Source organism: Cnephaeus nilssonii (assembly GCF_951640355.1).
Source record: "Cnephaeus nilssonii genome assembly, chromosome: 17".
NCBI lineage: Eukaryota > Metazoa > Chordata > Mammalia > Chiroptera > Vespertilionidae > Cnephaeus > Cnephaeus nilssonii.
Genome location: NC_137088.1, coordinates 33,243,778 through 33,257,509, shown reverse-complemented (window position 1 = coordinate 33,257,509; position 13,732 = coordinate 33,243,778). Strand labels below are relative to the sequence as shown.

The 13,732-nt window shown below is 47.4% G+C and overlaps 2 protein-coding genes across 3 annotated transcripts in view; both read left to right on the top strand.

Moving 5' to 3' along the window:
* The first annotated feature begins 43 nt into the window (after positions 1 to 43).
* On the top strand, positions 44 to 13,639 carry CHCHD4 (coiled-coil-helix-coiled-coil-helix domain containing 4). Of its 2 annotated transcripts, none has more exons than XM_079794699.1 (3): positions 44 to 228; positions 8,087 to 8,185; positions 12,534 to 13,639. In XM_079794699.1, the coding sequence occupies exons 1-3, from the start codon at positions 207 to 209 to the stop codon at positions 12,836 to 12,838; spliced, it is 426 nt and encodes a 141-aa protein (XP_079650825.1). In that variant the 5' UTR covers positions 44 to 206; the 3' UTR covers positions 12,839 to 13,639. The 2 variants fall into 2 exon arrangements, with proteins under 2 accessions (XP_079650825.1, XP_079650826.1); XM_079794700.1 differs by lacking the exon at positions 44 to 228 and adding an exon at positions 652 to 1,068.
* The window catches only part of TFDP2 (transcription factor Dp-2), a 140,827-nt gene continuing 135,181 nt past the window's right edge, over positions 8,087 to 13,732 (top strand). Inside the window, exon 1 of the mRNA XM_079794687.1 lies at positions 8,087 to 8,185. The gene's annotated coding sequence lies outside the window, so the exon portion shown is untranslated. The remainder of the gene's footprint in view (positions 8,186 to 13,732) is intronic.

The following is a 13,732-nucleotide window of genomic DNA, read 5'->3' as shown; positions in this document are numbered from 1 at the left end:
GATATTGTAGTTCCTGCTGAGGAGTCCCCAGGCTGGGGCTGGAAAGGCGCGGAGGCAGGCGCGCGGCGGGCAGGCCTGGAGGGGGCGGGTTCACGTGGGCCTCGGAGCCTCCCGCCCTACCAGAGAAGAGGTCACGGCGTGAAGCCGCCGCTCCCGCTGCCGCTGCCGCCGCTACCACCGCGAGGTCTGAGCGCTGGGCTGCAGCCATGGCCTACTGCCGGCAGGAAGGTAGGGAGCGTGAGCTGCCGAGGAGACCGGCCTACGAGGGCCTGCCGGTGTCTGCTGCCTCCGCACGCCTGGGCACCCGGCGACCTCATTGCCGGTGCGGGCAACCCGAGGCTGTCCGGGGTATCCTCCTCGGGACCTTTGGAGCTGGCTGGGCGGCGGGGTTGCTACCCCCGTTTTGCAGATGAGAAAATCGAGACTGGGAGGAACGAGGCTGTTCCAAGGTCACACGGAGGCTCGAACCCGGACCTCAGAGGTGCCGGCTCGCGGGAGAGTTTATAAACTAGACCCGAGCGGGTAAGGGGAGTGCTGAGCACGTTTCCTCTGGCTCGCGATTGGGGATTTATTGTCACTCTTACTATCGCTCTTACCACACACCACGTGTTCCCATTTGCACGCGCCTTGTAACTGTCCTGGAAAGGCATTCGGGTTAGGTGTGATTGAGTGGTAGAAGTACCGGCAACAAGAACATTTTTAAAATATATTTGTGTTGATTTCAAAGAGGAAGGGAGAAGGAGAGAGAGAGAGAGAGATAGAAACATCAATGATGAGAGAGAATCATTGATCCTCTGCCTCCTGCACGCCCCTACCAGGGACCGAGCCCGCAACCCGGCGTGTGCCCTTGACCAGAATCAAACCCGGGACCCTTCCGTCCGCAGGCCGACACTCAATCCACTGAACTATACGGCTAGGACAACAAGAACATGGGGGTTTTTTTGAGTCCCAACTACTTATCAGGCATTCTTCAAGGAGCTTTATAGGGTTTATCATTGATCTCGCAGCGACCTTTGTAAGTAAGGCTCAGTTAAGACCGAGAGTGACTTGGCTAAAGCCACGTGATGGGTAAGTCGTGGGGCTGGGGTTTAAGCCCTAGCAGTCTGGTTCCAGAACTGCACCATCCAATCTGGTGCCCAGTGGACTCCAGGGAGCCCTCTTCTGGGAGGACACCCCCCACACCCCATCCACACACACACGCAAAGTTAAGAGTTCAGAAGCCTCCAAGCCTGTTTCCAAACTTGTAAAATGAGGGGTTAAAAGAAGTTGGCCTTCATTCATTCAGCAGATATTCATGAAGAACCTTCTCGATCCCAGGTGATGGGGATGGTGGACACCTGAGAAGCTACAGAAAAGAGTTGGAACTCACCCAGAAATTCTTTGGTGAATGAATAAATAGTCCGGCTCCCTCGGTTTAATTCGGTGAATCTGGAGCCCAGAGAAGATGACCTACCCAAGGTTATAAATCAAGTTAGGGAAACAGTTAGTCTAAAATGTTAAGCCTTTTTTCTCACCCCACCTTGCTTCTAGATTCCTCCTCCTTTCCAGGGCCATAAAGCCATGATAATCATTGATGTTGCTAAAGAGTACGATTTAAGTAGACTAGTGCTTAATTGTGCTGTGGATAAAAGTCCTCCGCCCTTGCCACTCCGTTAAACAGTGGGTCTCTGGTTCTTAATTTTCTTTCCCTGAATCTCTCATTTCAAGTAATTTTGACCCTTTGGGTATGATGAGGCTGTGCAGATTAAAACCCCTCCCTGCCCCGGAGGATGTCTAGGAATCACAGGTTATCTGGGAAGGAGAGGTAGGTTCCTTCTTCCACCAAAGCAGTGATCCTTATCTTTTCTGAGTTCAAAGATCTCTCTTAGTTTAGGGTTGAGAATTAAAAGCACTCTTACCTAGTTTTTATCTTATCCATACCCATTGTCCCTAAATCCCCAACTTTTTTGGGGTTTTTCTTCCCACCAATTTTTTTTTTATGCTTCTCCTGGGACTTAGAAAAAATGATCACAAACTCCTTGCCCTGTAAGGCCTTAAAAGCTAAGAGAGTTTAGATGGGCTATATTCGCCATATTCCCAAGATCTAGCACATGGCCTGGTCTATAAAGGGTTGCTCAAATGTTTATCGAATAAACTCATGCACATACCTGCACTCTGTTCTTATTGAATCACTTGCCTGTGCAATTTTACTTCACCTCCCAGCCTCAGGTTAAAGGCCTTAGCTGGCATTCACGGCATCCACAGCACGGCTCAGCCTTGCTCCCTGGCCTCGGGCTGCCCACACTTGCCTGTTCCTTTCTTTAGTTTCCTCCTTTTCTAGCGCTAAGCCTGCCCTCTCCTGTTCAGTCAGCAAGCATTTACTGAACCCCTGTGGCATGCCATCTACTTCACGTTAGTAGTGAGCACAGGTGACAAAATCTGCCTCCATGGCCTGGTGGACACTCCTGGATTGGATATGCTCAGAGATTCTGATGTAATGGTCCAATGCGTATCCATGCTCCCCTTCCGGGGAAAGATGAGACCACCCACCCAATAGTGTTGTCTAGGTGCTTAATGGTGATGATCATTCTGTCTTCCTGTCCCTCTGCTGCAAGTCCTAATCCAGAGTTCAGTTTCTCCACTTAACTCTTTCAACAAATATTGATGACCCACTATGTTCTGGGCGCTGTTCCAGGCTCTGGGGGTACTGCAATGAATGGAAAAGACAAACCCTTGTTCTAAGGAGCTGACATTTCACTGAGGGAGATGGGTGGTAAGTAAATATATAACATGTTAGGGGAGGAAAAGTGCTTTGGAGAAAAATAAAGCAGGATAACGGAGATGCAGAATGGTCAGGGAAGGTGGCATCCGAGCAGGTGGTATGAAGACATGCGAGGGAGGTGCTAGTGGAGGAGAGAACAGGCTGTGCAAAGGCCCAGAGGGATGTGTGTGCTCCGCATAGTCAAGTAAATGCAAGAAGGTGCTGGAATGTGGGAGCAAGTAGTGGAAGATGAGGTCATGTGAGGGATGCAGATCTTTCTAACATATTGGTACTTAAAGCTAGAACCAACCTCATTTGATGATGGCATTGTGAGAGAAGACAGGAGTCGAGGGTGGCTGTACAGAGTAAAACTCCAGAGTTAGGGTGTCTTGGTATCCAACTGCTCGACCAGTCCTGTTCTCAGCCCCACTCTGAAGTCCTGCTTTCAGAGAGACCCCTGGGGCCTTGGATTCCCACCCTTCCCAGGGTCCTGGAGTGGGGATTGATTTTCTTCTAGTTGACTGCCTCTCCTTATGAGCCCTGGGTCTAGCGTCTCCCTTCATTGCGCCAGAGAGCACTCTCAGCTTGTCCATGTCTAAAACTATTGACACCTCTCGCCTCTGATTGCCTCTTTTCCTGGCCATTTTATCCTTGTCATTTGAGCGGGACTTCAGTTGAGAGCAGAAACTTGTTTCACTTTCTTTGTTTACCATGGTAGGTAGGCTGAGCTGGTGAGGGGCCTGTTTTTCTGAGTCCCCCAAGGAGGTGCCTGATTACCCCACTGGTTGGCATTCTTGGGACTGGTTCTCAGTTGGCATGCTTAGGCTTGGCTCTTTCACAGTTAGGACTAAGTAAGCATTGTCCTGGCATTCACTTTTAAACATTCCAGGAAGCAAGAGGCCTGGGAATATGTATATTTCTTATTATAAATCACAGTATCACATCCTTCCATCCAGCATAACCTCTCTAAGAGGGATGTCCAAGAAGATGCTTGTGAGGACTCAGCCCTGTGGGAGGGATCTGGAACATTCTCAGTGGGACTGCTAGGCCTGGGACTCCCACACTGGCTGTGTATCACAGCTACCTGTGAAGCCAGGGAGCAATGTGAACATGCCAGAGAGCTAGATTTAATTTTCGTTGGGTGAGGCCTGGCCTCTGGACCTCATTATTGGTCTGGGTCTAGCTGAGGTCTTGGTAAACAAAACTGTCAGAGCTGAGCTGAGAAATTTGCTGTCAGCTTATTCTGCTTAGCATTCAGCATTTTTGCAGGTTGCTTTCCAGTGTTTTGAAAACCACAGGACCACCAGGGTCGTTAGTTAATGTGCCCAGGCTGCTTGGCCCAGATCCTTTCCCGGGCCACGTGGGAAAAGCAGTCTTCTCTGGGATAAAATGTGAGGTGTGGAGGCAGAGACCAGCTCTGGGCATGGGAACTTCAGGTAGGCTGAGGTCCAGTCCCTGTGCATGCCGGGGGTCACCTGTTGGTACTGTTACCCGTGTGGAAAGGATGGGAAGCACTCAGGTGCCTTCCCTCTGTCCCCTCAACTGTCCTTTTCACTGGAAGTGTCGCTCTGCTTCTTGCTGTCACCCCAAGCCTCTTTCTTAAACGTGGCAGCCCAAGCATGCCCCCGCCCCCAAATAAAAGTATGAAATAGTAAGAGAAAATGCCAGCAACTCTCAGAGAGCCACATTTCTGCAGGCCTGGCCTCTGCTCCCACAGTAGCTAATTCACTCCAGGCCACTGACTAAGGCTTGTCCAAGGGCACATTTGGTTGGTGCCTGGAGAAGTCTTAAATGCCAGGCATCTCCCATCCCTCAATGCGGGTCCCATTATCCCAGATCTCCTGGGTCACGGGGGGTAGTTAGGGCTATAGAATTTGTCTTTCCCTTCAGCAGGTGGGTACCAGTAGCTTAGAAAAAAACTTATTTATGCACTCAACAAACATTCACTGACTTAATTCTAAGCTTCTTGGTCAGGAATTGGGTCAGTATTTATTGTGCAGAACATTTATTCCTGCCCAAAGCACACAGATCTCTCAGGATAGAGTCTGAGTGATGCTGAGTACTCAGTGTCAGGCTGTCATTATTATTCTTACGTTTGTGTGTTTGGGGACAGTGTAGGTGTGTGGAAAGGATCTCCATCGTGTGGACTTTGGAGTCGCAGAACTGGATTCAAATTCCAGTCCTGTGTGAGCAAATCACTTCCCACCTTAAAATGGGGCTCCTGCCCTAGCCTGTATGGCCCAGTGGATAGAGCGTCAGCCTACAGACTGAAGGGTCCAGGTACGATTCTGGTCAAGGGCACATGCCCAGGTTGTGGGGTTGATCCCCAGTATGGGGCGTGCAGGAGGCAGCCGATCAATGCTTCCCCCTCTCCCTTCCTCTCTGAAATCAATAAAAGTATATTGTGTGTTTTTTAAAATGGGGCTCCTGCTGTCTCCTGTGAGGGTAATGACAGGATGGCAGGAGCTAGCTGACATGCAAGACCCAGAGGGGCCAGCCCTCCAGGGACTGCGGGGCCAACTGATGACCATGCAGCGTGTGTGGCTCTAAGGAGAAGGTGCTCCCCACTCACCGTGGGAATATCGGAGAGATGCCTGCTGGGTAGTTAGCTGATGGCCACAGTTTTAGGAAGTGAGGTCAAGTGCCAGCAGCTACAAGGCGTAGAGGAGGGAGTCCAGTAGGTGAAGTCCCCGCCTTGCTGGTTGATTTTGAGTCACCACTCTGGGCTTTGCTTTTTTTTTTTTTTTTTTTAACTGCCTGTACAGTCCAAAGGCAATTTCTTTCTTTCTTTCTTTCTTTCTTTCTTTCTTTCTTTCTTTTTTTAATATATTTTTTATTGATTTTTTACAGAGAGGAAGGGAGAGGGATAGAGAGTTAGAAACATCGATGAGAGAGAAACATTGACCAGCTGCCTCCTGCACACTCCCCACCGGGGATGTGCCCACAACCAATGTACATGCCCTTGACCGGAATCGAACCCGGGACCCTTCAGTCCGCAGGCCGACGCTCTATCCACTGAGCCAAACCGGTTTTGGCTGGGCTTTGCTTTTTATGCTGTAAAATCAGGGCCATAAAACTTTATAGGTTCACCGAAAGGTTAGTTGAAGTGAGCCATGGAATACACCCATCCTGGTTCATTCAATGCTGATTCCCTTTTCTGTACTTCCCATGAGGAGAACCTCATATAAAATGCATTTGGCCCGGCCGGTGTAGCTCAGCGATTGAGAATCCACTCAGGAAACAAGAGGCCGTCGGTTCGAGGTCAGGGCACATGCCCGGGTTGTGGGCTCAGTCCCCTGTGGGGGGTGTGCGGGGAGGGCAGCCTATCGATGATGCTTCTCTCTCATCGATGTTTCTATCCCTCTCCCTTTCTCGCTCTCTCTAAAAATCAATAAAAACTTTTTTTTTTTTTTTTTAATGCATTTGGCTCCTACCAGTTTGCTTTCCTGGAGGCTCAGGGCCCTCTGACAGCCAGGTTCATGGGCTAGGGGTTCTGGCCCTGACTAAGGTGTCTTCCTGATCTGGTTTTTGGTTTTTGGAGAGCATCAGTCCTGGCTCTGCTGCCTATTCTGTTAGGTTTGGATTGGGTGATTGTTCTAAAAAACAACAAGCTGCAGATTGTCACAAATGTGTGTGTCAAATTAGATGCCTCAACCCAACAGTTTAATATAAGCAGGTGAACCTCCTTCACTGTAAGTCTGGGTGTGATCAGTTGCCTCTTAGCTGGGCCTTGGGGTGGGCCCTTTAAAAATAGTTTCTCAGCCTGACAGATGTGTCTCAGTGGTTGAGCATTGACCCATGAATCAGGAGGTCACGGTTCGATTCTGGGTCAGGGCACATGCCCAGGTTGCAGGTTCAATCCCTAGTAGGGGGCGTGCAGGAGCCAGCTGATCAATGATGCTCTGTCATCATTGATGTTTTTTCTCTCTGTCTCTCCCTCTCCCTTCCTCTGAAATCAATTTAAATTTTTTTTTCTAAGTTTTTTTTTTTTTTTAAAGAGAGTTTCTCAGATCACTATAATCTTACGGATCTTGGGACATGAGTGAGCCCTGTTGGTTTTCAAAGTTAGATGTTGGAGGGCTCATCTCTCAAGTGAGTGTCTTAAAAGCTGGGATGCTCAGTGTGGAGTTCCATCCCTTCGCTCCTCAAGGAGAAACTCTGGGTTTTGAGTTCTCTGCCTGTTGCGGGTCACTGTGATGGGGGTAGGATTTATGTCCAGGCCTCTCTGCCTCTCCTGCTCACTTAGATGTAGTTTTCTTCTCTTTGCCCAATGTGCAGTTGTCACCAGCCAGCCTACGTTTTTTGGTGTGTGTGTTTTTTTAGTATATTTTTATTGAAAATACTTATTTTTTTTTTATTGATTTCAGAGAGGAAGGGAAAGGGAAAGAGAGATAGAAACATCAGTGATGAGAGAGAATCATTGATTGGCTGCCTCCTGCACGCCCCCTACTGGGGATCAAGCCCGCAACCCGGCATGTGCCCTTGACCGGAATCAGGCCTTCAGTCCGCAGGCCCACGCTCTATCTACTGAGCCAAACTGGCTAGGCCAGCCTAGGTTTGTTTTTGTTTTCCAGCCTAGGTTTTTTAAAAAGGAAATTGTTCCACATGAACCTGTAGATTCAATATGTCCATGGGGGAAGGAAAGTTCAGACTCTTTCTATATCATCATCTTGAACCCTCTTCTTTTTCTTTGGCTTTTTTTCTGTCCCTCATGCTCCACCCATTCACACCCCACACCCCAGCACAGTGAGAGCAGCTTGTGTATCAGGTGGGGGTGCCCAGCAGCAGGCATTCCCAGCATCCCTGGGCTAGTAAGCCGTCATCATGCCACAAGTATTATCTGAGCCAACTGCTCTAAGATCCCTGCAAGGTCTGGAAGGAGGGGGGAATGCTATTTAGATGTGGACAAAGTTGAAGTAGAGGAGGGGCTCACAGGTTGATGGGAAGTAACATGGACAGTCAGCACCATGGAAGTTTCCTGACGGGAAGAAGAAAGATTTGTTGCATCACTGGAATGTCAGCCAATTTGGGGACTAAAAGCAGCTGCATTTGGTAGGATTGGGGCATCTCATCTCCCACGTGGAGGATACCGATGGTGGGCAGGGTTTGCTATCATCCTCACCCAAGACCTTGGTGGAGTTTTCGTTCCAGCCTCCGATACTCAGTAAAAGCAGCTGCTAAACTGGCATCGTGCAGAGTCAGTGACTCAGCCCAGGGAGGGCAGTTCCTGACTTTAGGGTTTCACTTGGGACATTCTTCAAACTTGGTGTGCTTGCCTGTTTTGGATGTAGGGCAGATCTCACTGCTCTTGAGTGAAAGTTTCTTCCTCTGCCCTCCAAACACTAGGGAAGGATCGAATTATATTTGTGACCAAAGAAGACCATGAAACTCCAAGCAATGCAGAGCTGGTGGCTGACGATCCCAATGATCCATACGAGGAGCATGGTGAGTGACGTGGGGCCTCCCAGGGACCCACGGACATGTACTGAGGGAAAAGTTCATTGTTCAAAAATGTTCTCCCATTTTTCCCTAGCCAAGGCAGGTATGCATCTCAGCCATGGACCATCTCTCAGGACAGTGGGTCCATCTCCCTCAGAATTGTAAGGGGCTGTTTTGGGCCCTTGTTCTGATGCACTTCCCTGGCCATTAGGCTAAAACCTAAGATTTTCTCCTTATTGAAGTCTTCTGCCTCTTTTTCTTAGTTTTTGCATTGGCTTAAGCTGCTTCCCAGTGACTATGTTTGGGGGAAGGGTGTCAGTGGATTTTAGCAGTTCCAGGTAGGTTAAGGTGACAGGGATCCCCTGTTCAAACAAGTTACCACACTGAATTCTGCCACATCTGCAGACTATTAGCAAGCAGGTATCTACTAGTAATAGCCACACACCTTGTTCTGTGAGGTACTTTCTCCTTGTAAGTTCCCCAACAAGCACCTTGCCAAAAAAGCTCACTTGAGATAGAGGGGCAGTGTTCTAGCAGCAGGATTCAGCTAACCAGTTACACACAACTCGGTTAATGGTCACTTGGGCATCACTCCAAAGACTTTGGACCGTTGGACTCACTAGGACTTACCCAGCCTGTGTAAGGCAGCTGTGCAGTATTCATACATAGTCCATGTTTCATAAACAGTACTCACTCCACCAATCTAAAGCCTTTTCTGACATCCCTAGTGATAACAAACAAGCCTTTAGTGTTGATTGGTGATACATATGGTTGAAGGAGCTTGAAGGAGCTGCCTGTAGAGTATGTGCTCCTGGTTGGAATTTTTCAGATGCTAAGAATAAAGTGTATGTTCTTAGGACACTGTTTGCTACCCTGCCTGCTCCTAGGGATTAGAGGAAAGCTCAGTAGGCATTATCTAGCACAAAGTGTTAGATTTCTGAGAATCACAGCTATAGGAGTAATCTTAAATCATCCTATCTAATAAAGAGGGGATATGCAAATTGACCGTCATGTCATAACAAGATGGCTGCGCCCACAGCGGAGGCTGAGTTCCATAACGAGCCTTAACGAGCAATCAGCAGGGACCTGAGGCTGCACCCCTGGCCTGGTGGGGCTTGACAGGGACCTCAAGGCGTGCCCCCTGCCCCGGCCCAGGCGGGGGGACCTCAGGCCGCGCCCCCCACCCAGCAGTGCTTAATGGGGGTGGAGCTGGCCGGGTCTGGATCTAGCCCAATGGGGGTGGGGCCGGCTGGGTCTGAGTCTCGCACGATTTCGAGGCGCATGTGGGTAGGCAGGGTCGACTCTGGTTCCCGTGGTGCGCCCCAGACTCTGACAGGAGGAAGATTTTCATATACAATTTACTAATTTTCTTTCATCTCTGACACTTCTATTATAGAGAAAGGGACCAAATAGCAATATTAAAATATTTCTTCTAATTAATTCCTTTTTAATGTGCACAAATTTCGTGCACTGGGTCACTAGTACTCGTATAAAAAAAAGTAAATCACACATAAATTCTATTCCTTTGCCTGTCTTTAGGTCCATATTAGTTAAGTACGTTTCTTTAATTGATTGAGACTCTGTGGGGCCTGCAGGATAAATCAGGTTTGGTTTTGTCTGCCTCATAGTGTTTTTATAAAAACTGAATGTGTCTGTCTTTAGATTGTGCATTCCCCTACTTCCTGAACTATTACTTTTAATGTTAGCATTATGATATATTTCTTTACCATTACACTTGTTTTTTTCTCCTACCTGCTTGTCATGTACAGTATACCTGCTTGGACCCTATAGGTATTTGCCTTTGCAACCCCTTCTTGTGAATGATTGTGTGAGGAGGTATATAAAACAGAGAACTCTGGGACCCAGGTTCTGAGCTCTCAGTTGCAAAATTACTAGTTTTAAAACACGCTGCATCTGCGCTTAATTTAACATGCTGAAGCTACCAATGATGTGTTTTTACAGTGTTTCCCTGAAGTGCAAATTGGCTTCATAGTGCCCTCTGTGAAGAACTAATGCATTCTAGCTCACCTTCCTCTGATAAACAGTGGTACAAGGACTCCTCAGACCTCATTATTACTTCTTTTTTTAAAGAATAGTAATAGTCCTTTTTTAAATTAACTAGAGAGAAAGAGAGGAAAGGAGACAGAGAAACATCAATTTGTTGTTCCACTTATCTATGCATTCATTGGCTGTTTCTTGTATGTGCCCTGACAAGGGATCAAACCCACAGCCATGGCATATCGGGATGACACTCTAACCAAATGAGCTAACCAGCCAGGGCCTGAACTATTACTTTTTTTTTTTTTAATATATTTTTATTGATTTCAGAGAGGGAGAGAGATAGAAACACCAATGATGAGAGAAAATCATCGATCGGCTGCCTCCTACACACTCACACGGGATCAAGCCTACAACCTGGGCATGTGCCCTGACCTTCTGGTTCATAGGTTGACGCTCAACCATTGAGCCACACCAGCGGGGCTGAACTATTACTTTTAATGTTAGCTTTATGATATATTTCTTTTGCAAACTGTGCAGGTGTGTTAGCATTGTTGAGCATCCAGGGGGCAGCATTTGTATATGCTTCCAGCGCTGACAAGGCCTGTGAAATTGGGAGTGGTGGTGAGATGTGGAGCAAAGAGCATGGGCTCTGGGACCCTAAGGGCCCTCGCTGTAGTCCTGACTTAGACCCCACTGAACCCCGGAAACCTCATGTGTAAACTAGAATTAGAAACACCCACTGCAGAGGTTGCCAAAAGGATCATGTGATTGACCACATAAAACTTAATGCACAAAAATGTGCATCGCAGCTGTCGTTGGTGCCAGTGGTGAACTGCCTGCCAGTCTCATTGCCATCCCTACTGTTAGCCTGTTTACTAGTGAGGAGCCGCAGCAGCAGATTTGTTGATCACTGACGTTTCTTTTTTCTTTTTTTTTCTTTTTTAATATATTTTATTGGTTTTTTACAGAGAGGAAGGGAGAAGGGATAGAGAGCTAGAAACATCGATGAGAGAGAAACATCGACCAGCTGCCTCCTGCACACTCCCTACCGGGGATGTGCCCAAAACCAAGGTACATGCCCTTGACCGGAATCGAACCTGGGACCTTTCAGTCCACAGGCTGACGCTCTATCCACTGAGCCAAACCGGTTTCGGTGATCACTGACGTTTCCAAGGGAAAATTAAGAGACAGGGTTCAGCCTGGGCCTAGGACTTCGGACACTAGCTCAGAGCGCCAGACCTGGGTATTTCCCTGGAGTGAAAAATTATGTGTGATTTCACTGGGTACTTAAGAGTCTTTTATTTTTTATTTTTTAATATATCTTTATTGATTTCAGAGAAGGGGAGACAGATAGATATATCAATGATGAGAGAGAATCATTGATCAGCTGCCTCCCACACACCTCCTACTGGGGATTGAGCGCACAATCCGGCATGTGCCCTGACCGGGAATCGAACCGTGACCTCCTGGTTCATTTTCGACGCTCAACGACTGAGCCACACCAGCTGAGCAAGTCTTTCTTAAAGAGTGCTCTCAGTCTCTGTAGTCAACTTATGTAAGAGACTTCTATATGAATCATATTTCTGTCCATGACTGTCACAAAGCTGAAGTTAAGCCATCATCTTGAAAGCATTTTGGAAAACTAGGAAATACTATTTTAGATGTGGACGAAGTTCAAAGATAAGAAAAAATGTAAAGTTAAAAAGTTAAGTGAAAATCCGTCTGAAACCTCAAACTCTCCCCAACACATATACAGTGCAACAATTTGGTTAATGTAGTTAGTCTCCCTGTAAGCTTCTCATTTTTATAAGAATGGAACCACACCACTTTGGTATGCCACTAGCCTTTTCCTTGTAAAACATGTCTTGGACCTCTTCCCAGTCAGTCCTCACACTGTGTGTGACTTCTGAGAGCAGCCACAGAGCCAGAGGGGCTTGAGGAGCCGAGATTGGAAGGAGGAGGTCAGCTTTGGCCTCAGCTTGTTAAAGTGTTTGGGCTTTCCAAAGGTTCTCATTAACCATCCAAGTGATGGCTTCTACTTTGGACTGAATGGATTTCAGTGGGTAGTTCTTAGAGCACAGCCACAGTATGGGACGGGGCTTAGAATATAGGTTAGTGTTGCACGTGGAGAAAGTAGCCGATGGTGGCTTTTCTCCAGCTGAGCCAGGATTGCTGGATTTGCTCCAGGCATTTGAAGCCGATATTAGAGGTAGGTCCACAGGCAAGTGCCTGCCAGGCAACAGTTCATACTGTTCAGCTCTCAAGTGGCCTGGGAGGACAGGACTTGGTTTTGCTTGTTCTGAAACCTTCAAGAGCATCTCTCACATTTTCCTTACCCACCTTCCTGTTCCAGGATTGATCCTGCCCAATGGAGACATTAACTGGAACTGCCCGTGCCTTGGGGGAATGGCTAGTGGCCCCTGTGGGGAACAATTCAAGTCAGCCTTTTCCTGCTTCCACTATAGCACGGAGGATCTCAAGGGATCAGACTGTGTAGACCAGTTCCGGGCCATGCAGGAATGCATGCAGAAGTACCCCGACCTCTATCCCCAAGATGAGGAGGAAGAGGTGGAGGAAGAGAAGAAGCCAGCAGAACGTTTAGAAAAGGCAGCTCCCGCTGAGGCCACTGCCACCAAAGAAGAGAAGGGGTCAAGCTAATGAAGGCCGTGCTGCAGCACTGGCTCCTGGCCTTCCCCTCAGAGTGACATGAACCTTTTGCAAATGCCTTTCGGTCACTCTCCAAGAAAGTCTTTCCCTCTATGGTTCTGTGCACTGTAATGTACAAAATAACTTATTTTGATGATCAGGGGTTTTGGCCCCTTGACATATACACTGAAAAACATGGGGTTATATGTCTGTGTATCTCACATAACTCTACCAGAGACTGTGGCTACTGCTTTCGAATTCTCCTCTGAGATTACCTCTAAGTTTGCCACTTTGAAATAATGTGCTGAATACTCTCAGCAACTAAAAATCATTATTTAGGAGTGTCTCTTGTGAGTGAACTGATTTATTCTGATTCATTCTCTCCCTTTTAGTAGATTTTATACCCGTTTGGGAAATGAAATAGAAATAAAAACATCTTCCTTTAAAAATGCTGGAATGGGGCCATTCCTAATACAAGAGGCCAGATAATCAGATACTTATTTCTCAGAAACCATCTTGACCTTGAGTATATGCTTCATTTCTGATACATTTTGGTTTCCGTTTTTATATTGAGCCCCAGGTTTTCTTTCTAGAGAGTGGAGCTTTGGACCCTCCGACTCACAGACACTTTCTAAAAAGAAGCTGGTTTTGCTGTTCTTGTTATTCCAGAAGCCCTGGTTGGGGCCTGTGTTCACACTGGCTCTGGCTCAGCCTGTTCAGATGCAATATTTTTGAGAGTTGGGGACCTACTTGTTACCAAAGTAGTGACCAAGAAGGAAACATGAATTAAAAGGAGAGCACGGTTTTACCTGATTTTGAATGTGTCCTTTCTTTTTACTGGTTGAACATGTTTTTGATGTAGGGAAATATAAATTATGAAAAGTTCAATTGAAACTGCTCCTTGAC

Bases quoted from the DNA above. Each gene is read 5' to 3' on its own strand.
- CHCHD4 (XM_079794699.1), top strand. From the start codon at position 207: ATGGCCTACTGCCGGCAGGAAG. The intron at 229-8,086 runs GTAGGGAGCGTG...TCCAAACACTAG, and splicing joins GGCCTACTGCCGGCAGGAAG to GGAAGGATCGAATTATATTT. The intron at 8,186-12,533 runs GTGAGTGACGTG...TTCCTGTTCCAG, and splicing joins TGATCCATACGAGGAGCATG to GATTGATCCTGCCCAATGGA.